Below are 27,991 nucleotides of genomic sequence, written 5' to 3'. Positions count from 1 at the left end.
TACTAAAAAACCGCCTATACAGGTAAAGCCTGATGCACACTGGGAATTTTTGCAGCTGCTCCTAGGGGTGTTTAGCATTTTGTTTTTTTCCTGCCTCCAAACACCCCTTTATGTTAGCCTGTGTGTCCATGCACACATAGGCTTTTAGCAGCGTTTAATGGCAGGAGCTTTTAGCGGCAGGAAAATAAAAAATTCCACTGCCAGCGCGTCCAGAAGCAGCAGCTATTTGCCAGAAAAAAAACACTTGACGCTGCTAAATGCATTTTAAAATAATTATTCTCGCCAAGGAAATGCATTAACGCCCAAGCAGTTAATGGCTGTAAATGCACCTAAATGCGTCACACACTTTGACAAGCGTCAGGCATTTTTATGCTGCTGCCAGGAGAAAAGACCTTTAGAGGAGTTTTCAAAACATCCAGTGTGTGTGTTTGAGGCCTAACAAGCGCCTGTAGTTAAAAACAAACTGTACAACCTTGACTAAAATTGGGAAATGCCCTTGCTGTTGGTGCAGGGAATTTATGTACCCCTCGAAATCTGGATGAAAACTTAAAAATATGGTATCATCTGGATTTGTTGCTAGGGCACTCCCAGCCACTAACTACTGCTTACCCCACCATCACAAGAGTGAGCTCTCAAACCCCTGAACATGTGTAGTCCGCTATTTCCTCTGCTGAACTCAGAGCTACTGGGACAAGGAAAGTGTGTGCATGCAAGGGGGTTTGAATCAGCTGGAAGTGTCTTAGCAACATCCAAACGTCAAGGCAGAAATGGATGATGCCAGTTAGACAACAGGGGGTACAGACTAGGACACTCCTGGATGATGCCAGTTAGACTATAGGGGGTACAGACTAGGACACTCCTGGATGATGCCAGTTAGACTATAGGGGGTACAGACTAGGACACTCCTGGATGATGCCAGTTAGACTATAGGGGGTACAGACTAGGACACTCCTGGATAATACCAGTTAGACTACAGGGGGTTAGACTAGGACACTCCTGGATGATGCCAGTTAGACTATAGGGGGTACAGACTAGGACACTCCTGGATGATGCCAGTTAGACTATAGGGGGTACAGACTAGGACACTCCTGGATGATGCCAGTTAGACTATAGGGGGTACAGACTAGGACACTCCTGGATGATGCCAGTTAGACTATAGGGGGTACAGACTAGGACACTCCTGGATGATGCCAGTTAGACTATAGGGGGTACAGACTAGGACACTCCTGGATAATACCAGTTAGACTACAGGGGGTTAGACTAGGACACTCCTGGATGATGCCAGTTAGACTATAGGGGGTACAGACTAGGACACTCCTGGATAATACCAGTTAGACTACAGGGGGTTAGACTAGGACACTCCTGGATAATGCCAGTTAGACTACAGGGGGTTAGACTAGGACACTCCAAGCCACTACTGCTCACCCCACCATCGCAAGAGTGAGCTCTAAACCCCTGAACATGTGTAGTCCGCTATTTCCTCTGTGGAACTCGGAGCTACTGGGAAATGGAGAGTGTGTGCATGCAAGGGGGTTTGAATCAGCTGGAAGTGTCTTAGCAACATCCAAACATCAAGGCAGAAATGGATGATGCCAGTTAGGCTACAGGGGGTACATACATGACCTACACCTATAGCAAGGGCAAATATTTAACTTTGGTCAAAGCAGTAGTTTGTTTTATCTCCAGGTGCCCTTTACCTGCATAAGCAGTTTTTTGATGAATGATGTAAACCAACCCTTTAATATTAACACAAAAAAAATCTTCCACAAATTACAAGTTTCCAATGTGAGGAGTCCGTGGATCACACTTCTATATCCTTATTTGCAACATTTAAAAAATCATGCCTGCAAAGTTTTTGCAACCAGTGACACATAGAAAAATCTTGTAATTCTCCTTCTATAATTGCCGGCATAATCTTCTGCTCTCTGATGGCTTCCCTAGCAGGTAAAAACTCTTCCCAGGTTATCGGGTCATGTAATGTGCGGTCATGGAAACGCTGATTGTAGTAGTCAAAGTGTGTAAACTCCAGGACCAAGCCTAACCCTGGTGCTCGAGGAATGTTGATCTTGTCCATCTGCACAGAATGAAGGAGGAGGTCAGGGGAGACCAGGCCTCGTGCCACTGCAATGACAAGACAAACCATTTTCCGAATCTGGTGCAGCATGAAGCTATGTCCCTTTACCAGGATGCGTGTAAATTCCACACCATGATGAAGAAATGGTTCTGAGCAACAGACATCCATTATGTGCCTACGTGCACTCTTGTCGGTGGCCAATTTAGAGTTTGTGAAGTTGTGAAAATTGCGAGTTCCTTTATAGAAAGAGAGAAGCCTATTAATGGCATGGAAGTCCTCTCGAAGTAATCGGAAGCTGGAGTCAGGGGAATCGCCACCACTTCTACACAGTGCAAATGTAGGCAAGGTGTAAGAATACGTCCGAGCATCGCACATATTCTTGGAACTGAATCCATTGGTCACTCGCTTAATGCCTGATCATTAAAAAAAAATAGTCAGTATGGGAAATGGGAAGACATGCAAGTCAAGAGAATACACTCATTATTTCAAGAAGCTTGCAAACTTAATTTTTAGCAATACAATGCTTACAATTTATAGTATATTTATATGAGGATGATAACACAAAGGGGTGTATTTATAAAACATTTGCAGAGCTGTTCCATCTTGTGAAACTGCATGTTCTGCATTAAAGTGGAGTTCCATCCCTTTTGGTGTTTATTAAAAGTCAGCAGCTACAAAAAGTGTATCTGCTGGCTTTTAATAAACACTCACCTGTCCCACAATCCAGCGATGGGGCCAGCGGGAGCCTCGGTTCTCTCTCCCTGCTTTCATCTTCACAGCCGGGTGCGCACTGTGCATGCGCAAGTCGCCTTTGGTGTCCTGAGCGGACAGGCAATTTTCAGGTACCAGGGACGTGTCCCAGTAGATTGCAGGGAGGGAGGGGGAGAGGAGAACTTCCACTCGAGCCACCTAGGCGGCCCAAGCAGCAGTGGGAGCAGGTATCTGTCAAATCTAGTTTAACCTGCCCCCCCACCCCCCCAAACAAATGACATGCCAAATGTGGCATGTCAGGGGATCAGGAGGCCTTAAAGCGGAAGTTCCACTTTTGGGTGGAACTCCACATTAGAGGGGGAAAAATGTACTGTTAGGCTATTTTCTATGCTGGTTGAATGTTATTTATTCATATAGAATACAGTGAATCAGGAAAATACTGCATGATGGTCACTAGATAATGTGAATGATCATAGGAAATAAATACATATGCACCAATTGTCAGCTTCATCTAGTATCAACAGGTGCACACACCGCTCTTGCCGACTAGGAGGGCTCCAAATAACTGTGGGTGCTCACCACCGCCAAACTTGAAAATACCAACGATAATGGCTGCACTCCAACAGATATAACAATGCTTTTTTCTTGAACCAACGGACAGTCAATACAGGATACAAAAAGGTAGATGGGTTTCACACGTAAAGTCATCCTTGTTCACCACGATTTTACGTGTGAAACGCGTCTACCTTTATTCCTGTTATGACTGTCTGTTGATTCAATAAAGAAGCATCATTATATCTGTTGGAGTGCGGCCATTTTCGTTGGTATTTTCAAGCATCATCTAGTAGCCATGATGGCTGTCCCAGCACCGCATTTTATTAACCATCAGTTTATCTACTATACTCCTTTAAACTCTTCATCTTTTCTTCTATTTCTGAAGCATTTAGTCCCTCATTTGTATAAAGCATATACAGTAAAACCTTGCGGACATAATTCGTTCCAGAAAGGTGCTTGTAATCCAAAAGCACTCATTTATCAAAGCAAATTTCCCCATAAGAAATAATGGAAACTCAGATGATTCGTTCCACAACCATTTATTCATATAATAATGATTGCAGCAATACAAAATACAGTATAAAGTATACTGTAAAAAAAAAACAAAAACAAAATAACCTGCACTTCAGAAACTAAAGAAGATAAAAGAGAAGAGAGGCGGTTCACACTGCTGCTACCTGAAAGTCGGCACGACTTTGCTGGCAACTTAAAAGCAACTTCAGGGAATGCTCGTGTAATCTTCCTGTAATGTGGGATCCAAATCACATCAATTAGGATAAGGATTCGACTTGAAGGCAACTTCCATTAAAGTTTATGGATACAGGTCGGATAGAAGTCACCTTGAAGTAGTACTGGAACCGTTTCTAAAGTCGGAGCGACTTCAGTAGTGCTAATTAGGACAGCTCTCATTGATTAAAATAGGATTTCACATGTCACTCAACTTGGAGTCTCACAAGTCGGATCTCGGTGTGAACCGAGCCCAAGGGTCCTTTCACACGGTCCGCCTCCGTTGGCGGACTCCGTGCTACTCAGCGGGGGATAGATCCCTGCTGAGCAGGCAGGTGACATCTCCCTCTCCGCTCTGTGTGCGGAGAGGGAGGTGTCAGAGCCCCGCTGCTCTCTATGTGGGAATCGGATGAGAGCGGACCGCTTGTCCGTTCTCATCCGATCCCATTCGATCCGATCCCCTGGATGGATGGAAAATAGGGTTTCCATCCGTCCAGATTTCACGGACAGGAACGGAATTGGATAGCAGCGGGTGTCAGCGGAGGTCTCCGCTAACATCCGCTGCCCCATAGGGATGCATGGAGGATCCGATCAGATCCGCCTAAAAAACAGACAGGCAGATCTGATCAGATCGTTTGTGTGAAAGGGGCCTTATACTCAGTTGTGACGTGACGCTAATCGTATTGCAAGACCTCGCTCGTTTATCAAGTTAAAAACTATAAACAAATTTTGCTCGTCTTGCAATACACTCGCAATCCAAGGTTTTACTGTATTATACTTCTTCTGTAACAGAAGTGCAATCAGTAGACTGGGATGATAAGGCTGGATTCGTATTGTGGTGTTTTACGAACTGATTGAAGGAGAGGTTCTTCAATCAGTTCTGAAAAAAATCAAAAGTCAGCAGCTATAAAAACTGTAGCTGCTGACTTTTAATAAACAGCCACTCACCTGTACAGGGATCCAGTACTCTCCTCACCCGGGACGGTTCTTCATTGATCTTCGGGTCCCCAGTGCCAGCATGTCAACTGTGGGCAGTTGGCTGCTCGCTGCACTTTGCGAATGGCATTTAATTTATTTAAACAAGCAGTATTGCACTTACAATTAGAAGTCTTGAAATCAGCATATGTAAATATGTACCAGAAATCTCTGAAGAAGCTTGCGTCCGGCTGCAGCACGGACTGCAAGTGTCTGTGTGACGTGTACGTGTCTGTGTGACGTGACGTGTCTGTGTGACGTGTCACACAGACACTTGCAGTCTGTGCTGCAGCCGGACGCAAGCTTCTTCAGAGATTTCTGGCACATATTTACTTATGCTGATTTCAAGACTTCTAATTGTAAGTGCAATACTGCTTGTTTAAATAAATTTTAAAAGGGTAATACACTATCAGTCTGCTTCTGTTCCTTTGTCATATGGTGGAGCTGGATCGTTAGCGTGGCTGTTGTAACAGACTCATGTGGATCTTAGGAGAAGGGGAAGATAGTGTTCCTTCAGTTTCAAGCGTGTATTGATTGCCATCTGGTAAGAGGCTAACCCAGGTGTTTTTCACGAGGTGGTTGCTGGTTCACTACGGAGATTGGTTTTGTTCAGCACATATGTTTATTATTGGCACCTTACCTTTTTCCGTTCGGTAAGGAGAAATTTCACTTGGTGGTGGATTTATTTTGGATGTGGAATCAAGTTTATTTTTCTTCATCTTCTATTCAATATCATCACCTATTTATGGATACTTATGAACTTTTTTGTTTATGCACTAATTGATTATTCACGAAATATCACTGTGTCACTATATATGTTTATTTATCCTACATGTTTATAATTTTTAATTATTTTACTGCTTGGATCTTATTGTTGTTTAGCGCACCCCATACTTTATCATTTACTTCATATATTCACCAAGCACTGAATACCGGGAGCAGCTTCAACACACTATCAGCGCACCCATCCCCCCCTAACACAATGTGTAATAATTACCTTAATTCCCAATTTCCCACTCCAACAGGATCCATCCAACAGTGTGATCAGTCCAGCAATCTCTTCACTCACCTCCTCACATGCAATGCAGAGTTAACAGCAATGCACTGCACACGATGAACCCAAGCAGAGAAGAACAGTGCTGGAGCAAGGGATAGGGTAAGTAATACACCTTATGCCTGCACCCCTAGACTAAACAAGCATTTTACCCTGCCACTTAGGTGCTTTTAATACTGACACAGCGTGAATTAGAACCACTGTTGTAAATACTGGGTAAAAATCCCGTGGCATGCCAATAATTTTCACTCAAACAAAAGAAGAAAATACAGGAATACATGGGTCCAAAAAAACACACAGATTCAAACGAGTGAGCTGGAATGAATAACCTCACACACCCGCAGATATGTGCAGTTGTGCCGTAGGCCACGGTTGGCAGTATTTGATTTTGGGTAAGGGGTTGCCTGGAGACAATGGATACGTCCCCGGGACAATTATTATTCAAAATGGCCATGGGACATGTGACCAGGGGTTGCTAGGATACCTTACCTGATATAAACCGGTGAGTGGAGCAAGATGGCGCTGCTCCCGATGAAGGTAAAGTGATGAAACGCGTTTCAAACCTAGCGTCATTGCGCCACTTCGGTTTGAGTCCGTGGAGCGCATTGCGTCCTGGACTTCCTGATTTTGACACGAGCAGACTGTTTTGACCTAATGTAAGTACACTACTTCGATTAATCAATAAAACCTTTTATATGGATTCACAGTACTGTATGGGGTTTACGCTTGCTATTTTCATGTACTACTGACACCGCTGGAGATTGAAAGGAGAGTTTGCCAGAGGCATACAGCCGGGTGTAGCTGTAAAGGCTGGATACCCCTGTTGAAAGGGGAGAGATATCTGGTGAGTGCAATAGCAGGAGGGGGGCACTAGGGGAGACACCTGGCACACTGCATGCGGTTGCACAATCCCCTGGCTGTGATAATATGAAATATTGCTTCTTACTGATACCACCATAAGGACCAGCAAAAAGAGCTGGAGACTGTGGACTAATTAATGAAATTCATTGAGTGTTCATTCTCAACAATCATCAGTTTGGATTGCCTTATGTTTCATGTATAAATTGTTTGGTGCAATTGGATGTTCATATCGTTTGGGCACTTGGTTTTAGCACATGCACTTTAACAATAATTGTTTGCACATACGTTTTGCATATGTTGCACAATACTTTCTATTTGCTTTTTTATCTTATTTAGCACATGCACCTTTTTGTTGCATATATGTTGCACTTCCCACATATTTATTTTTTTTTTTTTTATATATGACAAATTTAATTTGTTGCATATTGCACACAGAGCAGTGCCAAAACCCACTTCTTCCACATGCATATTAGAATGCCTGGAGCGCTCAAAGGAAAACTACACTACAACCAGGCCCAGATCCACGTGTGGTGTTTCACTGTGGAGCCTAAATGTCAGTTCCAAACAAAAGTTACAGCCAAACCAGGACTCAACAATCTTTATGACCCCAGTTTGAGCACCGAACCACAAAATGTGCAGTTTTAGCATTTTGGTGCCAGAATTATAGCAGACCTACAATTCAGGCCCCAGAAACGCAGCACATAACACGTGGGCTCTAATTTGAATCAAAAAAGCTGGAGTTTTATTACTGAAATAAATAATATGTTTCAATGTTCTAGATGTGCTTTGATATTTACCTAGTACATGGATTTCTGGTGAAAGATACGAGTTGATTTTCTCAATTGGATTTGTGCAGGAATTAAAGAGCTTCACTGAAACGACTTGAGCCAATGCAGAAACCCCCTTATAACAAAGAAAAAAAAGTGTAAACAGTTAGTAATTATTTAATTAAAGGTCTTCATTAATGTGAAACTAAACCCTCTTATCTTTAACAGCTAAGGAAAGTGCAACCTTAGCCTTTGTTTAGCTCAGCAAATGCCATGGAGCTCTACATGTAATCAGTTCTGGCACCAGTCATTTGAGGGCTTGACAGTTCACTTGAGAGCTGACATAAATATAGTGGCAACTGTGGCAGTTATCAGCAGAGGCATGCCTTAAATGTAATGGTTTTGAAAGATATTTGATTTAAAAGTGATACTAAAGTCTATTTTTTTTTTCATTTAAAAAATAACAAACATGTTATAATTACCTGCTCTGTGCAGTTGGTTTTGCACAGGGCAGCCCGGATCCTCCTCTTCTCGGGTCCCTCTTTGGCTTTCCTGGCTCGTCCCTCTTGCTGAGCAACCTGAGCAAGCAGCTTGCTATTGGGAAACCAAGACAAGTCAATGCTTGGTGTGTCCATTCAGGCATGGAGCCGCCATTCAGTCCTGTCCCCTTTCTCTCCTCCTTGGCTCACTTTGATTGACAACAATAGGAGCCAATGGTGCCCCGCTGCTGTCTCAGCCAATAAGGAGGTAGAGTCCTGGGCAGCCAAGACTCTCATGCAATATTGATGGATTGAGATGGGGCTCAGGTAAGTATTAGGGAGCCTCAGGGGGCTGCTGCATACAGAAGGTTTTTATCTTATTGCATACAATGCATTAAGAAAAAAAACCTTCTGACTTTACAACCCCTTAAACAGTATATAAAAACAATTACATTTCCAGCACGCCGAGAATGTAACTCACATTGGTTGTGCTCTCAACCAAACGGTCACCCCATCAAATGGCTGGAGTCATAACTAATCACATGTGCACCGATCACCATGGCAGTTGCAGATCAAAAAGAGTCTAGACTTGTATACACAATGAGATTATCTGGCGAATGATTGTCCATTTATTTTTTCCATGCTAGTCTCATATTGAAAATGAAGAGGTTACTAAGGTTCCGAAAATTCTTGAACAACAGAATACAACTTCGCAAGTGATGTAATGTACTGTATTTTATTTTCGGATGAATACTGTACTGATTAAACTAAAATTATACGATCTGGTATTGTACAAGAAAATTTTTAGTGTTTGTCCTAGTGGATGAATTGTCGTGATTGGCTCTCGAAAGCTGTGTACTTACGATCACATTATGGTATGAAAGCAATATTTTTTGTATAATTTTCTGATCGTGTGTACTAGGCTTAAGATAGCAGCTTCCTTGGCTGAAAAGGAAAGGAGGTTTAGTTCCACTTTAAAAATTGGCACGTCGATATATAATGGTGTATAGTTATATAACTGCCACAGACAGTATGATCGTTTTTTCAGGAAAGGTCTTGAATCAGTGGGATAATATAGTTAGAAACCAGTGCCGGGTAGCTAAAGAATGACGAGGATGATAACCTTGGTGGGCATTTCTGTGCCAGACATAGCATACAGTTCAGGAGAGCTTAGCAGCAGTCTGCAGCTTTGGCTCTCTCTGCCTGTCTCGGCTCCCATGCTCAACAGAGAGCAAGAAGGAAGAGGGAAGGGGTTTTCCCGACTTTTTTCAGGGTTAACAGCCAGGCACATTACCAGCAGGCTCTGCTTGTGCAGCACAAAGGCTTAGTGAACTTTGAGCTGTCCGCAGACCAACTTTGTTAAAGGGAACACGTATATTGCAGGTTATTATTATACAATTAAAGTCTAACTCTGGGCACAAAAAAGAATCCTCCCTTAAAGTAGGGCTGTTCCACTCCCCCAGCAGACAGACCTAGTCCACAATCAGTGTCCTCATGTCCAGAGCAGGCCTATGGACCCCTTTCTGGTCTTGATGACGTCAGGACTCTAGAACGCTAGAGTGCGGGGTTGCAGAAGCTGCAGGAACTGGTCTATCTGTGGGGAGGAGCAGGGGATTGGGTAAATATACAATATCTCACAAAAGTGAGTACACCCCTCACATTTTTGTAAATATTTTCATGTGACAATACTGAAGAAATGACACTTTGCTAATATGAAAAGTAGCGAGTGTACAGCTTGTATAAGTGTAAATTTGCTATCCCCACAAAATAACTAAAAAAACCCCTCAAAACACAGCCATTAATGTCTAAACCACTGGCAACAAAAGTGAGTACACCCCTAAGTCAAAATGTCCAAATTGTGCCAGTGTCAATATTTTGTGTGGCCACCAATAATACCCTCTTGGGCATGGAGTTCACCAGAGCGTCACAGGTTGCCACTGGAGTCCTCTTCCACTCCTCCATGACAACATTACAGAGCTGGTGGATGTTAGAGACCTCACGCTCCTCCACCTTCCATTTGAGGATGCCCTACAGATGCTCAATAGGGTTTAGGTCTGGAGATATGCTTGGCCAGTCCAACACCTTTACCCTCAGCTTCTTTAACAAGGCAGTGGGCATCTTGGAGGTGTTTTTGGGGTCGTTATGTTGGAATACTGCCATGTGGCCCAGTCTCTGAAGGGAGGGGATCATGCTCTGCTTCAGTATGTCACAGTACATATTGGCATTCATGGTTCCCTCAATGAACTGTAGCTCCCCAATGCCGGCAGCACCGATGCAGCCCCAGACCATGACAGTCCCACCACCATGCTTGACTGTAGGTAAGACACGCTTGTCTTAGTACTCCTCACCTGGTTGCCGCCACACACGCTTGACACCATCTGAACCAAAAAAGTTTATCTTGGTCTCATCAGACCACAGGACATGGTTCCAGTAATCCATGTCCTTGGTCTGCTTGTCTTCAGCAAACTGTTTGCGGGTTTTCTTCTGCATCATCTTTAGAAGAGGCTTCCTTCTGGGACGACGGCCATGCAGACCAATTTGATGAAGTGTGCGGCGTATGGTCTGAGCACTGACAGGCTGACCCCTCCACCCCCTTCAACCTTTGTAGCAATGCTGGCAGCACTCAAACGTCTGTTTCCCAAAGACAACCTCTGGATATGACGCTGAGCATGTGCGCTCAACTACTTTGGTCGACCATGGCGAGGCCTGTTCTGAGTGGTACCTGTAATGTTAAACCGCTGCATGGTCTTGGCCACCGTGCTGCAGCTCAGTTTCAGGGTCTTGGCAATCTTCTCAGATCCTCAGAGAGTTCTTTGTCATGAGATGCCATGTTGAACTTCCAGTGACCAGTATGAGAGAGTGAGAGCGATATCACCAAATTTAACCACTTTAGGACCGGAGGATTTTCCTGCTTTACGTCCAGGCCACTTTATTCAACTTGGCACTGTGCGAATTTAACTGACAATTGCGCGGTCATGCAACGCCGTACCCAAACTAAATTTATGTCGTTTTTTTCCCACAAACAGAGCTTTTTTTGGTGGTATTTGATCACCCCTGTGCTTTTCATTTTTTGCGATATTAATAAAAAAAGAGCGACAATTTTGAAAAAATAACAATAATTTTCTACTTTGACAGTTAAAAAATATCCAATATATTCAATTTTGTCATATATTTAGGCCAAAATGTATTTAGCTACATGTCTTTGACAAAAAAATTCTCAATGAGCGTATTTTTAAGCTCTTTAAGACCGGAAGATTTTACCCCATTCCTGACCAGGCCATATTTTGCGATTCGGCAGTGCTTTATTTTAACGGACAATTGCGCGGTCATGCAACGCTGTACCCAAATTAAATTGATGTCCTTTTTTCCCCCACAAATAGAGCTTTCTTTTGGTGGTATTTGATCACCTGTGCGATTTTTAATTTTTGCGCTATAAACAAAAATTTTGAAAAAATAACAATATTTTTTACATTTTTTTTATATGAAATCTCCCCCCCCCCCCCCCCAAAAATGTAAAAATCTAAATTTTTTAACATTTTAGGCCAATTTGTTTTCTGCTACATATGTTCGGTAAAAAAAAAATCGCAATAAGCATATTTTGATTGGTTTGCGCAAAAGTTATCGCAGCTACTAACTACGGGAAATGTAATCATTTTTATTGTTTTTTTTTTTTAAACTAGTAATGGCGGCAATCTGCAATTTTTTTTGCGGGACTACGACATTGCGGCGGACAGATCGGACCCCTACCTGACATTTTTGACACTTTTGGGGGTACCAGTGACATTACTACAGTAATCAGTGCTATAAATATGCACTGTTACTGTAATAATGACACTGGCAGGGAAGGGGTTAACTTTATTGGTGATCAAGGGGTTAAATATATGCCTGGTGCTTACTGACGTGTGTGGGGGGGGGGGGGGGGGGACTGTGCGACACAGGCACAGATCGCTGGTTCAGCTATGCTGAATCCTGTAATCTGTCCCTGCCTGTCACATAGGAGATCCGCCCGCTTTGTTTACACAAGCGGGCGGATTTCCTCACTCGATCCCCGACGATCGGGGAAGAGCGGCGGTGATCACCGCCTCTCCTCCCCTGGCCCGACTCCTGCTGTGTCTGAATACAGCGGGAGCGCACCGCCCACAAGGGGAGGAGTCCAGTGACGTAGGTCTATGTCGCTGGATGATAACGAGCCACTTTGCCGCAGTACGCTCCATGTGAGCGGTCAGCAAGTGGTTAACACACCTGCTTCCCTCTCACACCTGAGACCTTGTAACACTAACGAGTCATATGACACCGGGGAGAAAAAAATGGCTAATTGGGCCCAATTTGGACATTTTCATTTAGGGGCGTACTCACTTTTGTTGCCAGCGGTTTAGAAATGAATAGCTGTGTGTTGAGTTATTTTGAGGGGACAGCAAACTTACACTGTTATACAAGCTGTACACTCACTGCTTTACATTGTAGCGAAGTGTCATTTCTTCAGGGTTGTCACATGAAAATGTATAATAAAATATTTATAAAAATGTGAGGGGTGTACTCACTTTTGTGAGATTCTGTATTTCCTTTCATTGTTCCCCTAGACATAAATGAGCAATTAACTCTGCTCTTAACTCTTACAGTGCAGGCACAGCCCCATGAGTATACATAGAAAAAAAGATTTTTAAAACATGAATACATTTTTATAAGATAATTCATGCTGAGCCTAAATCTTTTACATAGTTGAAGGATTACACATTCATTTTACATGAACAGCTGCATCAAAGCTGACAGCACACGCCTTTTACACTAGAACCTGCGCCCGGAGTGCTGCCTGGGGGCCCCTGAAGTTTCTCTCCCTTCTCACTATGACCTATCAGCAGGCCTGAGCACGGTGCTGAAAGCCGATGCTGTTAGTCAGCTGTTTAGTTGATCCCCCAAGTTCATTAACCACTTTACCACCGGAGGATTTTGCTGTCTTACGTCCAGGCCACTTTTTGCGATTCGGCGCTGTGCAACTTTAGCTGACAATTGCGCGGTCGTGCGACGCAATACCCAAACGAAATTTTCGTCCTTTTTTTCCCACAAACAGAGCTTTCTTTTGGTGGTATTTGATCACCTGTGCAATTTTAACTTTTTGCGCTATAAACAAAAAAAGAGCAATTATTTTGAAAAAATAACAATATTTTTAAAATTTTTTAAATGAAATTCCCCCCCAAAAAATGTAAAAATCTGAATTTTTTAAAATTTTTGGCCAATTTGTTTTCTGCTACCTATGTTACATAGTTACATAGTTAGTGAGGTTGAAAAAAGACATCAGTCCATCCAGTTCAACCTATGATGTGTGTGTGTTTGCTTTTAACCGTACATTGTATACCCCTGTATGTTGTGGTCTTTAACCACTTCACCTCCACTCACATGGAGGCTACTGCGGCAAAGTGCCGCGTTCCCGTCCAGCGACGTAGGCCTACGTCGGGCGGGTTCACGGCTCCCAGAGCGCGCTCCCGCGCGCCGCGGGTCCCGATTCCGATCGGATTCGGTAGGGAACCGATCAATCACCAGATACTGACCAATGATTTTTGGTCAGTGTCTGGCGATCGGTCCCCACCAATGACAATCTGTCCCCTGTCTGTGTAATGTAAACACAGACAGGGGAAGTGATGTCACTGTCCCTCCAGGAGTCCTTTCGGTTCCAGGAGAGAGACAGAGACACACCAAAAACGTGAGTTCCACCAACACTACACTGACACACCTCACATAGGCACATTTAACCCCTTCATCACCTCTGATCACCCCCTGATCACCCCCAAAACCCCTCACAGTGAACACTATATACAGTGGTATACAGATATTTTACTGATCACTGTATAAGTGTCACTTGTGAGCGTAGTTTGCGCCTGCGTTAGGCCCAAATAGGGTTAGGGTACCCGCCACCTATCCCCTAATAAAGTTTTAACCCCTTCATCAGCCCCAGTTAACCCCTTCACTACCTATTACTCTGTGCACTAAATACAGTATATAGGTAAATACTGATCACTGTATAAGTGTCACTAGTGACCCTAATTTGCGCTTGCGCTAAGCCCATATAGGGTTAGGGCACCCGCCACCTATCCCGTAATAAACTTTTAACCCCTTGATCTTCCCCAGTTAACCCCTTCACTCCATATAACACAATGCACTAATATATACAGTATATCAGATAACTACTGATCACTGTATTTAGTGTCACTTGTGACCCTAATTTGCGCTTGCGCTAAGCCCGAATAGGTTTAGGCCACCCGCCATCTATCCCTTATAAAGGTTTAACCCCTTGATCTCCCGCAGTTAACCCCTTCACTCCCTATCACACAGTGAACTAATATATACAGTATATCAGATAACTACTGATCACTGTATTTAGTGTCACTTGTGATCCTAATTTGCGCTTGCGCTAGGCCACCCGCCATCTATCCTCTATAAAGGTTTAACCCCTTGATCTCCCCCAGTTTAACCCCTTCACTTCCCTGTCACAGTGTTCACTATATACAGTGATTACCGATCACTGTATTAGCGTCACGGGTGACACAACTTAGGCTAGCTAGTTAGCGTCAGGGTCCCACTACACCATCGTTACTTAGCGTCAGTTAGTCAAGTACACTAACACACACACACCACCGTTACTAGTATAGTGTTTGAACAGATCAATATCTGATCTGATCAGAACTATACTAGCGTCCTCATAATTTAGTGTTCCCCAAACGCAGTGTTTGCACAATCAGCACTGATTCCTGCTAGCACCTGCGTTTAGCCCCCTTGCCCAGACCACCTTACCCAGGCAAGTGTAGTAATCAATAGATTACTGACACTTCCAAAAAACACATCACACAAAACCGCTGCGTTAGCAGAGTCAGGCCTGATCTCTGTTAGCACTAGCAGTTTTTTTTTTGTAGCGACCAAATAGTCCTCGACAACCAGGTGCTTTTATTACCTAGTAGTCGCATCACTGTACGGGTAAATTTAGCTACCAAAATGACAAAACGTTCGTTCAGTGATGATGCTATATACAGTATAATGGCCATGTCAAGTGAGAGCGATGGGGAAGCCTCACTGGCAGAATCAGGGTCAATATACGAACCAGATGATGGCAGCGGCTCCCTGACAGATAGCTCCGACAGAGGGGTCCCTGCTAGGGTCAGGCGTACCCGACCCCATTCTGGAGTTGTTGACTTGCAAGAACCGGGGGTTTCTCGTATGCAGCAGAGTGCCAGTACTAGTGCCGCTCACACTTCTCGTGAACTGGCAAGCACGAGCGGCCTAGTACACCCTGGACCTTCAACCAGCGCTGCAGTATCACCTGGTGACGTGGCGAGTCACCTGAGTGCAGTTGAAGCTGGTGCGGTGGCTAGCACGAGTCGTGGCCCGCAGCCACTGCGTATCCGAAGACAGGCCCTTAGAGCCCATAGTGTCCTCCCTGAAGCGCTGGCATATCCTAATTGGCAGCCCACAGATTCCACAGCGCCAGTACTTCCCCCATTCACCGCCCAACCCGGAATCCAAGTGGAAACAGCTGGTTTTAATCCCATAAACTTTTTTGAGCTGTTTTTCACTGAAGATCTTTACAGATCTATTGTGGACCAATCAAATTTGTATGCTCAACAATTTATCGCCGCCAACCCAAATTCACCCCTTGCCAGACCATTTGCCTGGAATCCTATTACGATTCAGGAGTTTAAAACCTATCTGGGCCTTTCCCTCAACACGGGCATTACAAGAAAGAATGAATTGCGGTTATATTGGTCCACTGACCCAATTCATCAAATGCACGTGTTCTCTGCTGCTATGTCCAGGGCTCGATACGAACAAATATTTCGGTTCATGCATTTCAACGACAATGAACTCTGTCGTCCTCGGGGAGACCCTGCATATGATCGGCTCCACAAAATTCGGCCCCTCGTAGACCACTTCAATCAGCGGTTCGCAGCCTTGTTTACCCCCCAACAAGATGTCTGCGTTGACGAGTCCCTGATTAAGTTTACTGGCCGTCTTGCTATCAAACAGTACCTCCCCAGCAAGCGTGCCAGATACGGGGTCAAGTTGTATAAGCTTTGTGACAGGGCCACAGGCTATACAGTTAATTTCCGTGTCTACGAGGGAAAAGACAGCACTGTGGAGCCCCCCGACTGCCCAGGCTACATAGGGAGCAGCGGCAAGATAGTCTGGGACTTGGTGTCACCCTTATTCGGAAAGGGGTACCACTTGTACGTGGACAATTTCTATTCAAGCGTGCCACTTTTTAGACACCTCTTTCAATTGCAAATTGGCGCTTGTGGCACCGTGCGATCTAATCGCCGGGGCTTCCCCCAACGGCTAGTAAATGCCCCACTGAGCTCGGGGGAGAGAGCCTGCTTGAGGTGCGAGGAATTGCTTGCAGTGAAGTGGAGGGACAAAAGAAACGTTTACGTGCTGTCCTCCATTCACCCAGACACGGCAGTCCAAATTACTACGGTCACTGGTGTTGTTGAGAAGCCCCTCTGTGTCCACGACTATAACCGTAAAATGGGAGGGGTGGACTTCAACGACCAGATGATGGGACCGTACCTAATTGCCCGTAAGGCCAGACGCTGGTACAAAAAGGTGTCTGTATACCTATTTCAGTTGGCTGTTTACAACGCTTTTGTGTTATACAAAGCGTCTGCCGGAACATTATCCTTCTTTCAATTCCAAGAAGAGATAATCAGAGCCCTTCTGTATCCAGCTGGTGCTCCTGCCCCAATTCACCAACCAGATGCAGTGAGCCGGCTGCATGAGAGGCATTTTCCGAAATTCCTCCCGAGTACCCGTACCCAACGATACCCCCAAAAAAGATGCCGTGTCTGCAGCAAGCGCGGATTTAGGCGTGACACCCGGAATTATTGTCCCGACTGTCCTGACCAACCTGGTCTTTGCCACGGTGACTGTTTCCGTCGCTACCACACACTACTAGATTTTTAGTGTAGGGTACAGCATGGCACAGTTTAGGGCACATTTACACAGGGTCTCAAAAGATGTTCGATGGCTATCGTCATTTTGAGAGACCCGAACCTGGAACTCGACGTTTGAAGAAAAAAAAAAAAAACATAAAAGCCAAAAATAGTTGTCGTCTCAGTCATTTTTTATGTTCTTCTGCACTTCCTATGTACTTTTAATGTCCTTTGTATGTTTTTCATTCTTTTGTGACCTGTTTCTCTTGCAGGTACTTGTCGGCTACCACGCATTGATTTTATATATTCTGACACAAACAGTGTTTGCGTTCAGCATATATGGATACCTTTGCTGATAGCAGCTGTGGTGATTTTCTGATTTCAGCACTGCAGTTAAAATCTTATTTTGGTATACGTGGATAGTGCCGTGTATACCCATCATTAAATTCAGTGGGTGGTTGTTTGGGCGGTTAATGATGAGAATCCAAAAACTTTTGTTGTGTCAGTCATTTTATATGTCCTTCTACTCTTCCTAATGTACTTTTTTTAATGTACTTTTTTTTTTCATTCTTTTGTGACCTGTTTTTCTTGCAGGTACTCGTCGGCTACCACGCATTGATTTTATATATTCTGACACAAACAGTGTTTGCGCTCAGCATATATGGATACCTTTGCTGATAGCAGCTGTGGTGATTTTCTGATTTCAGCACTGCAGTTAAAATCCTATTTTGGTATACGTGGATAGTGCCGTGTATACCCATCATTAAATTCAGTGGGTGGTTGTTTGGGCGGTTAATGATGAGTAATACTACGCATTATTCCTGTGCTGATTTCTGATAGGTTCTCTTTTTTTTCGTTCAGCCCACAGGCTGCATGAAAAAAAAAAAAACCTATATGCCAAACAAAGACCAGCAATGTACTGGTACGTTGCTGGACTTTGAGTGGTTATACCAGGATGATGCCTGCAGATTTAGGCATCATCTTGGTATCGTTTTTTACAGCAAGCGGTCGGCTTACATGTAAAAGCAATCCTAGCGGATAATTGGCCGCTAGACTGCTTTTACATGCAGTGGGAGGGGACTCCCCCCCCCCTCCTGCCGCCTTCCGCTGCCTTCCACGGTTTTTCTCGGGCTCTCCTGTCCCACCGGTTAACCCGAGAGTGCAGCCGGTGGTTCAATTATCTAACCATAGAGCTGATTGGAGATGAGAATGGCTCCAATCATCTCTATGGCCTAAGATGCCGGAGGCTACGAGCATTTCATGACTTCTGTTTCGCCAGAAATAAACAGCGCCATTGGGAAATTGGGAAAGTATTTTATCACACCAATTTTGGTATGGTCAGATGCGTTAAGGTCAGAGGATAGATCTAGAGTCTAAAAGACCCAAATTTTTTTTAAAAAGAGTACCTGTCACTACAGATTGCTATCATAGGGGAAATTTAAATTCACCGTGATAACAATAAAAATTAATAAAGAAAAAAAAAATGAAAGAAAAGGTGTCAAAATAACATAAGAAAGCAAATTAAAAAATAAAAAAAAAAAAAAAAAAAAATCAAGCCCCCCTGTCCCCCCGTGCTTGCGCGCAACTGAGCACACAAGCGTTGGTCTAGTGTCATATGTAAACCGCAATTTCAGCATGCATGTGAGGTATCGCCGCGAACGCCAGGTCGAGGGCAGTAATTCTTGTGGTAGACCTTCTCTGTAAGTCCAAAGTGGTAACCTGTAAAGACTTTTAAAGGCTTTTAAAACCGTACGTAGTTTGTTGCCGCGGCACGGGCGTGCGCAATTTTTAAAGTATGTCATGTTAGGTGTCTATGAACTCGGCATAAGATCATCTTTTAAATTTTACCAAACAATTTGGAATTATATAGTGTATTTTTGCATTAAATATAAAAAAAGTGTTTTTTTACGCAAAAATTGCGTTTGAAAAATGTGTGCGCAAATACCGTGTAACAAAAAAAATTGCAACATCCACCATTTTGTTCTGTAGGGCCTCTGCTTTAAAAAAATATATAATGTTTGGGGGTTCAAAGTAATTTTCTTGTGAAAAAAAAATATTTTTTCATGTAAACAAAAACTCACAGAAAAGGCTTGGTTTTCAAGTGGTTAGAAGAGTGGGTGATGTGTTGCTAAAATTGAGCATAAAATGCCAGGACTGTTCAAACACCCCCCAAATGACCCCTTTTTGGAAAGTAGACACCCAAAGCTATTTGCTGAGAGGCATATTGAGTCCATGGAGTATTTTATATTTTGCCCTAAGTTTCAGGAATATGACAATTTGTTTTTTTTTTTTTTTTTTTTTTACACAAAGTTGTCACTAAATAATATATTGCTCACGCATGCCATGGGTATATGTGAAATGACACCCCAAAATACATTCTGCTGCTTCTCCTGAGTACAGGGATACCCCATGTGTGAGACTTTTTGTCAGTCTAGCCGCATACAGGACCCGGAAAACCAATCCGCACCTTCTGGCTTTCTAAGGGCGTAAATTGTTGATCTCACTCCTTACTACCTATCACACTTTTGAAGGCCATGAAATGCCAAAATGGCACAAAACCCCCCCAAATGACCCCATTTTGCAAAGTAGACACTCCAAGCTATTAGATGAGAGGCATGATGAGTCCATGGAATATTTTATATTTTGCCACAAGTTTCAGGAATATTATTATTTTTTTTTTTTTTTTTTTTTTACACAAAGTTGTCAGTAAATGATATAATGCTCACACATGCCATGGGTATATGTGAAATGACACCCCAAAATACATTCTGCTGCTTCTCCTGAGTACAAGGATACCCCATGTGTGAGACTTTTTTGCAGTCTAGCCGCGTACAGGACCCGGAAAACCAATCCGCACCTTCAGGCTTTCTAAGGGCGTAAATTGTTGATCTCACTCCTTACTACCTATCACACTTTTGAAGGCCATGAAATGCCAAAATGGCACAAAACCCCCCCAAATGACCCCATTTTGCAAAGTAGACACTCCAAGCTATTAGATGAGAGGCATGATGAGTCCATGGAATATTTTATATTTTGCCACAAGTTTCAGGAAAATTATTATTATTTTTTTTTTTATTTTTTTTTTACATAAAGTTGTCAGTAAATGATATAATGCTCACACATGCCATGGGTATATGTGAAATGACACCCCAAAATACATTCTGCTGCTTCTCCTGAGTACAAGGATACCCCATGTGTGAGACTTTTTTGCAGTCTAGCCGCGTACAGGACCCGGAAAACCACTCCCTACCTTCAGGCTTTCTAAGGGCGTAAATTGTTGATCTCACTCCTTACTACCTATCACACTTTTGAAGGCCATGAAATGCCAAGATGGCACAAAACCCCCCCAAATGACCCCATTTTGCAAAGTAGACACTCCAATCTATTTGCTGAGAGGCATGGTGAGTATTTTGCATCTCTCATTTTTTTTTGGAAAATGAAGAAAAAACAGGAAAATGCATTTTTTTCCTCTTTTTTCAATTTCCAAAACTTTTTGACAAAAAGTGAGATCTGCAAAAAACTCAACATGCCTCTCTGCAAATAGCTTAGGGTGTCTACTTTCCGAAAAGGGGTCATTTGGGGGGGGGTTGTGCTGTCTTGGCATTTCATGGCCTCCGAAACTGTGATAGGTAGTCAGGAGTGAAATCAACAATTTACGCCCTTGGAAAGCCTGAAAGTGGGGGTTGGCTTTCGAGGACCTGTACTCGGCTAGACTGCAAAAAAGTCTCACACATGTGGTATCCCTGTACTCAGGAGAAGCAGCAGAATGTATTTTGGGGTGTCATTTCACATATACCCATGGCATGTGTGAGCAATATATCATTTAGTGACAACTTTGTGTAAAAAAACAAAAAAAAAAATAATAATAATATATTTCCCAGAACTTGTGGCAAAATATAAAATATTCCATGGACTCACCATGCCTCTCAGCAAATAGCTTGGGGTGTCTACTTTGCAAAATGGGGTCATTTGGGGGGGGGGGTTTTGTGCTATCTTGAAATTTCAGGGCCTCCGAAACTGTGATGGGTAGTCAGGAGTGAAATCAACAATTTACGCCATTAGAAAACCTAAAGATGGAGATTCATTTTCGGGGTCCCGTACACAGCTAGGCTCCCAAAAAGTCTCACACATGGGGTATCCCCATACTCAGGAGAAGCGGCAGAATGTATTTTGGGGTGTAATTCCACATATACCCATGTCATGTGTGAGAAATTTATCTTTTAGTGACAACTTTGTGTTAAAAAAAAAAAAAATAAATAAATTGTAATTTTCCCAAAACTTGTGGCAAAATATAAAATATTCCATGGACTCACCATGCCTCTCAGCAAATAGCTTGGGGTGTCTACTTTGCAAAATGGGGTCATTTGGGGGGTTTTGTGCTATCTTGAAATTTCAGGGCCTCCGAAACTGTGATGGGTAGTGAGGAGTAAAATCAAAAATTTACGCCATTAGAAAACCTAAAGATGGAGATTGATTTTGGGGGTCCCGTACACAGCTAGGCTCCCAAAAAGTCTCACATATGTGGTATCCCTGTACTCAGGAGAAGCAGCAGAATATATTTTGAAGTGTAATTACACATATACCTATGGCATGTGTGAGAAATTTATCTTTTAGTGACAACTTTGTGTTAAAAAAAAAAAATTTTTTTTTTTTAGTCATTTTTCAAACACCTGTGACAAAAAAATGAAATATTCAATGAGCTCAACATGCCTCTCAGAACATTCCTTAGGATGTCTACTTTCCAAAAAGTGGTCATTTGGGGGGGTCTTGTACTGCCCCGCCATTTTAGCACTTCATGAATTGAGATAGGCAGTCAGAAATTAAAGCTGCGTAAAATTTCAGTATTTACACCATAGTTTGTAGACGCCATAACTTTTGCGCAAACCAATAAAAATACGCTCATTGAATTTTTTTTTGTCAAAGACATGTAGCTAAATATATTTTGGCCAAAAAAAATGACATAAATTGAGTATATTGGATATTTTTTAAAAGACAAAGTTGAAAATGTCATTTTTTTGCAAAATTTTCGCTGTTTTTTTATTAATATCGCAAAAAATAAAAAGCGCAGAGGTGATCAAATACCACCAAAAGAAAGCTCTGTTTGTGGGAAAAAAAGGACGTAAATTTCGTTTGGGTACCACATTGCATGACCGCACAATTGTCAGTTAAAGTCGCACAGTGCCGAAGCACAAAAAGTGGTCTGGACGGAAGACAGCAAAATCCTCCGGTGGTAAAGTGGTTAAGGTGTCCATCTAATAGTTTTTTGAAACTATCAATGCTCCCTGCTGATATGACTGCTTGTGGAAGAGAATTCCACATCCTTACCGTTCTTACAGTGAAGAACCCCTTACGCACTTTAAGGTTAAACCGCCTTTCCTCTAGTTTTAGTGAGTGGCCACGTGTCTTATTGTATCTCCTTTCTCTGAATAGTTTGTTCCTTATGCTAGGGTCACCAGTACAGTATTTGTACATTGATATCATATCCCCCCTCAATCGTCTTTTCTCCAGAGAGAAAAGGTTCAGGGCTTGTAGTCTTTCCTCATAGCTGATGTCCTCCATTCCCCTAATTATTTTTGTTGCCCTTCTCTGAACTTTCTCCAGTTCCAGCACATCCTTCCTGAGGACCGGTGCCCAGAACTGGACAGCATACTCCAGATGTGGCCGGACCAGAGTCTTGTAGAGTGGGAGAATAATCTCTTTATTTCTGGAGTGAATCCCCTTTTTTATACATCCCAGTATTCTGTTGGCTTTGCTTGCGGCGGCTTGGCATTGCATGCCACTGCCAAGCTTGTTGTCTACCAGTACCCCCAAGTCCTTTTCCATCCTAGACTCACCCAGAGGTTCCCCCCCTAGTGAGTAGCTTGCTTTCTGGTTTCTGGCCCCCAAGTGCATTACTTTACATTTATCAACATTAAACCTCATCTGCCATGTAGTTGCCCACCCCGTTATTTTGTTCAGGTCTGCTTGCAAGGTTTCCACATCCTGCATAGAAGATATTGGCATGCCTAGTTTAGTATCATCTGCAAATACTGAGATTGTGCTAGATATCCCCTCCTCTAGATCATTTATGAACAAATTAAACAGGATTGGTCCCAGGACAGAACCCTGGGGGACCCCACTTTCCACACCCGCCCAATCCGAGTACTCCCCATTAATCACCACCCTCTGTACTCTCCCCTGGAGCCAGTTCTCTATCCAGGTACTCACCTTCTGATCCATACCTACCTTCCTTAGTTTGTACAGTAATCGTTTGTGGGGAACGGTGTCAAAGGCCTTTGCAAAGTCCAGATACACCACATCCACAGGCTTACCTTTATCTAGGTGGCTGCTCACTTCATCGTAGAAGGTTAATAGATTGGTTTGGCACGAACGATTTTTCATGAATCCATGCTGATTACTACTTATAATACCGTTTTCATTACTAAAGTCTTGTATGTGGTCCCTTAACATCCCCTCCAAAATGTTGCAGACTACAGATGTTAGGCTGACCGGCCTATAGTTACCCGGGATATATCTCGGCCCCTTCTTAAATATTGGTACCACGTTGGCTTTTTTCCAATCAGCTGGCACCATACCCGTCTGTAAACTATCCTTAAAGATCAAGAATAATGGTCTGGCGATCACCTGGCTGAGCTCATTAAGAACCCTCGGGTGCAAGCCATCCGGTCCCGGGGATTTATTTATGTTAAGTTTCTCTAGTTTGGCTCTAAGTCTATCTTCTGTTAGCCATGGTGGCACTTCCTGAGGTGTATTATTTAGTTCGGCCTTACAAGCTGGGTTTGTGTAGCCCCCCGATTCTTTTGTGAAGACTGAAGAGAAGAAATGATTTAACACTTCCGCCTTTTCTCTGTCCTCAGTGGCCATATTTCCTTTGTCATCTTTTATGGGGCCAATGTGTTCTGGCCTCGCTTTCTTACTGTTTATATACTTAAAAAACTTCTTGGGGTTCTTTTTGCTCTCCTCCACTATATGTCTCTCGTGTTCTATTTTAGCCGCCCTGATTTCGTCTTTACATTTCTTATTACACTCTTTGTAGTGCTTAAATGCTGCCAATGAGCCCTCAGTCTTGTATTTTTTGAAGGCCTTTTCCTTAGCACTAATATGCATTTTTATGTTGGAGTTTAGCCATCCAGGGTTTATTTTTGCTCTTTTAAATTTATTTCCCTTTGGAATGCACTGGTCAATCCCCCTGTTTAGTATACTCTTGAAGCACTCCCATTTTTCCTCTGTGTTCTTTGTTCCCAGGGTTCTATCCCAATTGATATTTTCTAGCAGTGAGCGCAGTTTAGGGAAATTGGCTCTTTTGAAATTCAGTGTCCTTATATTACCCCTCAGCTTCCTATTACTGTAATTAATACTGAAACTTATTGACCTATGGTCACTGTTTCCCAAGTTGTCCCGTATTTCTATATCCGTGATCAGGTCTGTATCGTTGGTAATCAGTAGGTCAAGTACCGCATTGTTTCTTGTCGGTGCATTCACCATCTGACCCATGAAATTGTCCTGCAAAACATTTAGGAACTGCCTAGCCTTGGCTGAGTGCGCGGTTCCTTCTGCCCAGTCTATATCTGGATAATTAAAGTCCCCCATTATAATGACATTTCCCATCCTTGCTGCCAATCCTATCTGTAAAAGGAGGTCCGCCTCACCCTCCTCCCTCTGGTTGGGGGGCCTATAGCATACGCCCAATATTACCTTCCCCGCCGTGCCATCCCTTTGAAGCTCTACCCATAGGGATTCTGCCTCGTCCTTAGCTCCATTATTAATATCATCCCTCATATTTACCTGTATGCTGTTCTTAATATACAGACATACCCCTCCCCCTTTTTTACCCTCTCTATCTCTGCGATAAAGGGAATACCCCTGAATGGTCGCCATTCAGTCATGAGAGCTGTCAAACCAAGTCTCAGTTATCCCCACAAAATCTAAGTCCTCCTCAAACATCAGTAGCTCCAGCTCTCCCATCTTGTTGGCCAGGCCTCTGGCATTGGTATACAAACCTCTTAATTTTGATCGGTTACAAATATCCTCATTTGATGTTTTTAGGCTGCTCTCTTGATTTTTCCCTGTACCCACCCTGGGTATAGGAGCTCCGAACACCCTACCGCTAATGCCCCCATTTCTGCCCTCTGAAACTTGCTTTCCATTGGCTAATTCTACATCTGTACCCTCCCCCCCATTCCCTAGTTTAAAAGCCCCTCTAACTTTTTGGCCATCCTCTCACCCAGTACGGCTGCACCCACCCCATTTAGGTGCAATCCGTCCCTACCAAAGAGCCGGTGACCGACTGAGAAGTCGGCCCAGTTCTCCAGGAACCCGAAACCCTCCTTACTACACCAGCTCCTCAGCCACTCGTTAACTTCCCTAATCTCCCTCTGCCTCTCTGGTGTGGCTCGAGGTACAGGTAGTATTTCGGAAAATACTACCTTGGAGGTCCTAGTCCTCAACTTAGCGCCTAAGTCCCTGAAATCGTTTAGGACTCTCCGTCTTCCTCTGCCTATGTCATTGGTACCCACGTGTACCATGACAGCTGGGTCTTCCCCAGCCCCACCCAATAATCTGTCCATCCGATCCGCAATGTGCCGAACCCGAGCGCCCGGCAAACAACAGACTGTTCGGCACACACGGTCTTTGTCACAGATTACACTGTCTGTCCTTCTAATAATTGAGTCCCCTACTACCAGCACCTGTCTTTCCTTTCCCTTTCTCCCGGCCTCACTGGAGGAGTTCTTCCCCTGGCTGCTAGGGGCGTCACTCTGCTCCAGCAATGCTGGTCCCTGACTGGTTTCCCCAACATCACACAACGGGGCATATCTATTGGGGAGCTCCAGACCAGGATCAGCCTCCTTGCCTTGTTCCCTTCTACCCCTCCTAACTGTCACCCCTCTGAACTGCTCTGATGCCTGCACCTCCAATACTCCGCCCACCTCTGTGCAGACCCCTGCCTGCACCTGACTGGTACGATCCTGGCTCTCCTCCGGTATGGACATTCGTCTCAGTGTTGCCAGCTGCTTCCCTAGATTCAGGACCTGAGCTTCCAGGGAAGCAACTTGCTTACATTTTGCGCATTCGTATTCGACCTCGATCACATGTCCGAGGAACGCATACATATCACAAGATGTACACCGAGTCGAATCTCCACACCCGCCGGGCATTGTACCTACTATCTAATCTAATGGGGATTCAGTAATTTAAGTCTATCTATGTGGCTATTTCCTGGCTTCCTAACGCTACCTTCTCACCCTCTGGTACTCCGCTTCACTCACTTGACACTCAGTTGCACAACACTCACAATCTCACAGCCCGGTCAGTCTCACGACACTCCCAGTCGCACCACCCGGTCAGTCGCACAACTCTCCTGTCGCACACACTCACAGTCTCACAGCCCGATTTAGTTGCACCACACTCACAATCGCACAGCCGGTCAGTCGCACATCACTCTCAGTTGCCCAACACTCAGTTGCACAGCCCAGTCAGTCGCACCACACTCAGTCGCAAGGACACTCACCAGTCGCAAGGATACTCACCAGTCGCACGGACACTCACCAGTCGCAAGGACACTCCCAGTCGCACGGACACTCACCAGTCGCACGGACACTCACCAGTCGCAAGATGCTCACCAGTCGCAAGGACACTCACCAGTCACAAGGACACTCACCAGTCTCAAAGATGCTCACCAGTCGCACGGACACTCACCAGTCGCACGGACACTCACCAGTCGCACGGACACTCACCAGTCGCAAGGACACTCACCAGTCTCAAAGATGCTCACCAGTCGCAAGGATACTCACCAGTCGCACGGACACTCACCAGTCGCAAGGACACTCACCAGTCGCAAGGACACTCACCAGTCGCACGGACACTCACCAGTCGCACAGACACTCACCAGTCGCAAGATGCTCACCAGTCGCAAGATGCTCACCAGTCGCAAGGACACTCACCAGTCGCAAGGACACTCACCAGTCGCAAGGACACTCACCAGTCGCAAGATGCTCACCAGTCGCAAGGACACTCACCAGTCGCAAGGACACTCACCAGTCGCAAGATGCTCACCAGTCGCTAGGATACTCCCCAGTCGCAAAGATACTCACCAGGTACTCTCAGAGCCTCAGTGTTCAACCTCAGTGACCAGTCCTGTGTGTGTCCCTTTAAGCCTGACACTTGCTTAAACTCCTGCCTCCCTCCTCTGTCACTTGCCTTGCTATGCTGAACCCTGCAATCTGTCACTGTTTGTCACATAGGAGATCCGCCCGCTCTGTTTACACAAGCGGGCGGATCTCCAAACTTGATTCCCCGACGATCGGGGAAGAGCAGCGGCGATCGCCGCCGCTCCTCCCCTGGCCCGACTCCCGCTGTGACTGAAAACAGCGGCATGCGAGCGCCGCCTACAGGGGGAGGAGTCCAGCGACGTAGGTCTACGTCGCTGGATGGAATCGAGCCACTTTGCCGCAGTACAATCAACGTGACTGGTCGGCAAGTGGTTAAACAAATAATTGTACAGGATCTTTATACCCATATAGCGGGGAAAATAATTATTTGATCCCCTGCAGATTTTGTAAGTTTTCCCACTTACGAAGAAATTAAGGGTCTATAATCTTTATTATAGGTGTATTTTCAATGATAGAGACAGAATATCAACCAAAAATCCAGAAGATTCCCTGTGCAACACAGTCAGTGGAAGGGAGAAGAGGAGAGCCAGCTGCACTGCAGAGGGGTCGGATCCAGATCAGAGTGGGGGGATTAGTGAAGCCTAGAGCTAGAACTTCTTCCGGCACGGGCTCCTGGTTTTAGCCTGGATCTGAGGGATTCCCAGGATTTCAATGAAATCTCGGGACGATCCCACCCATTCTGAGATGGTTGGGAGGTGTACAGAG

General features: G+C 44.3%; 1 protein-coding gene across 1 annotated transcript in view; it reads right to left on the bottom strand.

The window, feature by feature from the left end:
- Positions 1–1,771: 1,771 nt before the first annotated feature.
- The window catches only part of LOC309552426 (pseudouridylate synthase 1 homolog), a 100,423-nt gene continuing 74,203 nt past the window's right edge, over positions 1,772–27,991 (bottom strand). Inside the window, exons 5-6 of the mRNA XM_082253381.1 lie at positions 7,754–7,859; positions 1,772–2,487 (exon numbers count right to left, since the gene is read on the bottom strand). Of these exons, the coding sequence (XP_082109507.1) occupies positions 1,802–2,487; positions 7,754–7,859 (792 nt within the window). The 3' untranslated portion in view covers positions 1,772–1,801. The remainder of the gene's footprint in view (positions 2,488–7,753; positions 7,860–27,991) is intronic.

This window comes from Pelophylax lessonae (assembly GCF_965119305.1).
Source record: "Pelophylax lessonae genome assembly, chromosome: 4".
Taxonomy (NCBI): domain Eukaryota; kingdom Metazoa; phylum Chordata; class Amphibia; order Anura; family Ranidae; genus Pelophylax; species Pelophylax lessonae.
The sequence above is the reverse complement of the archived record's forward strand: the minus strand, read 5'-3'. Positions and strand labels throughout refer to the sequence as shown.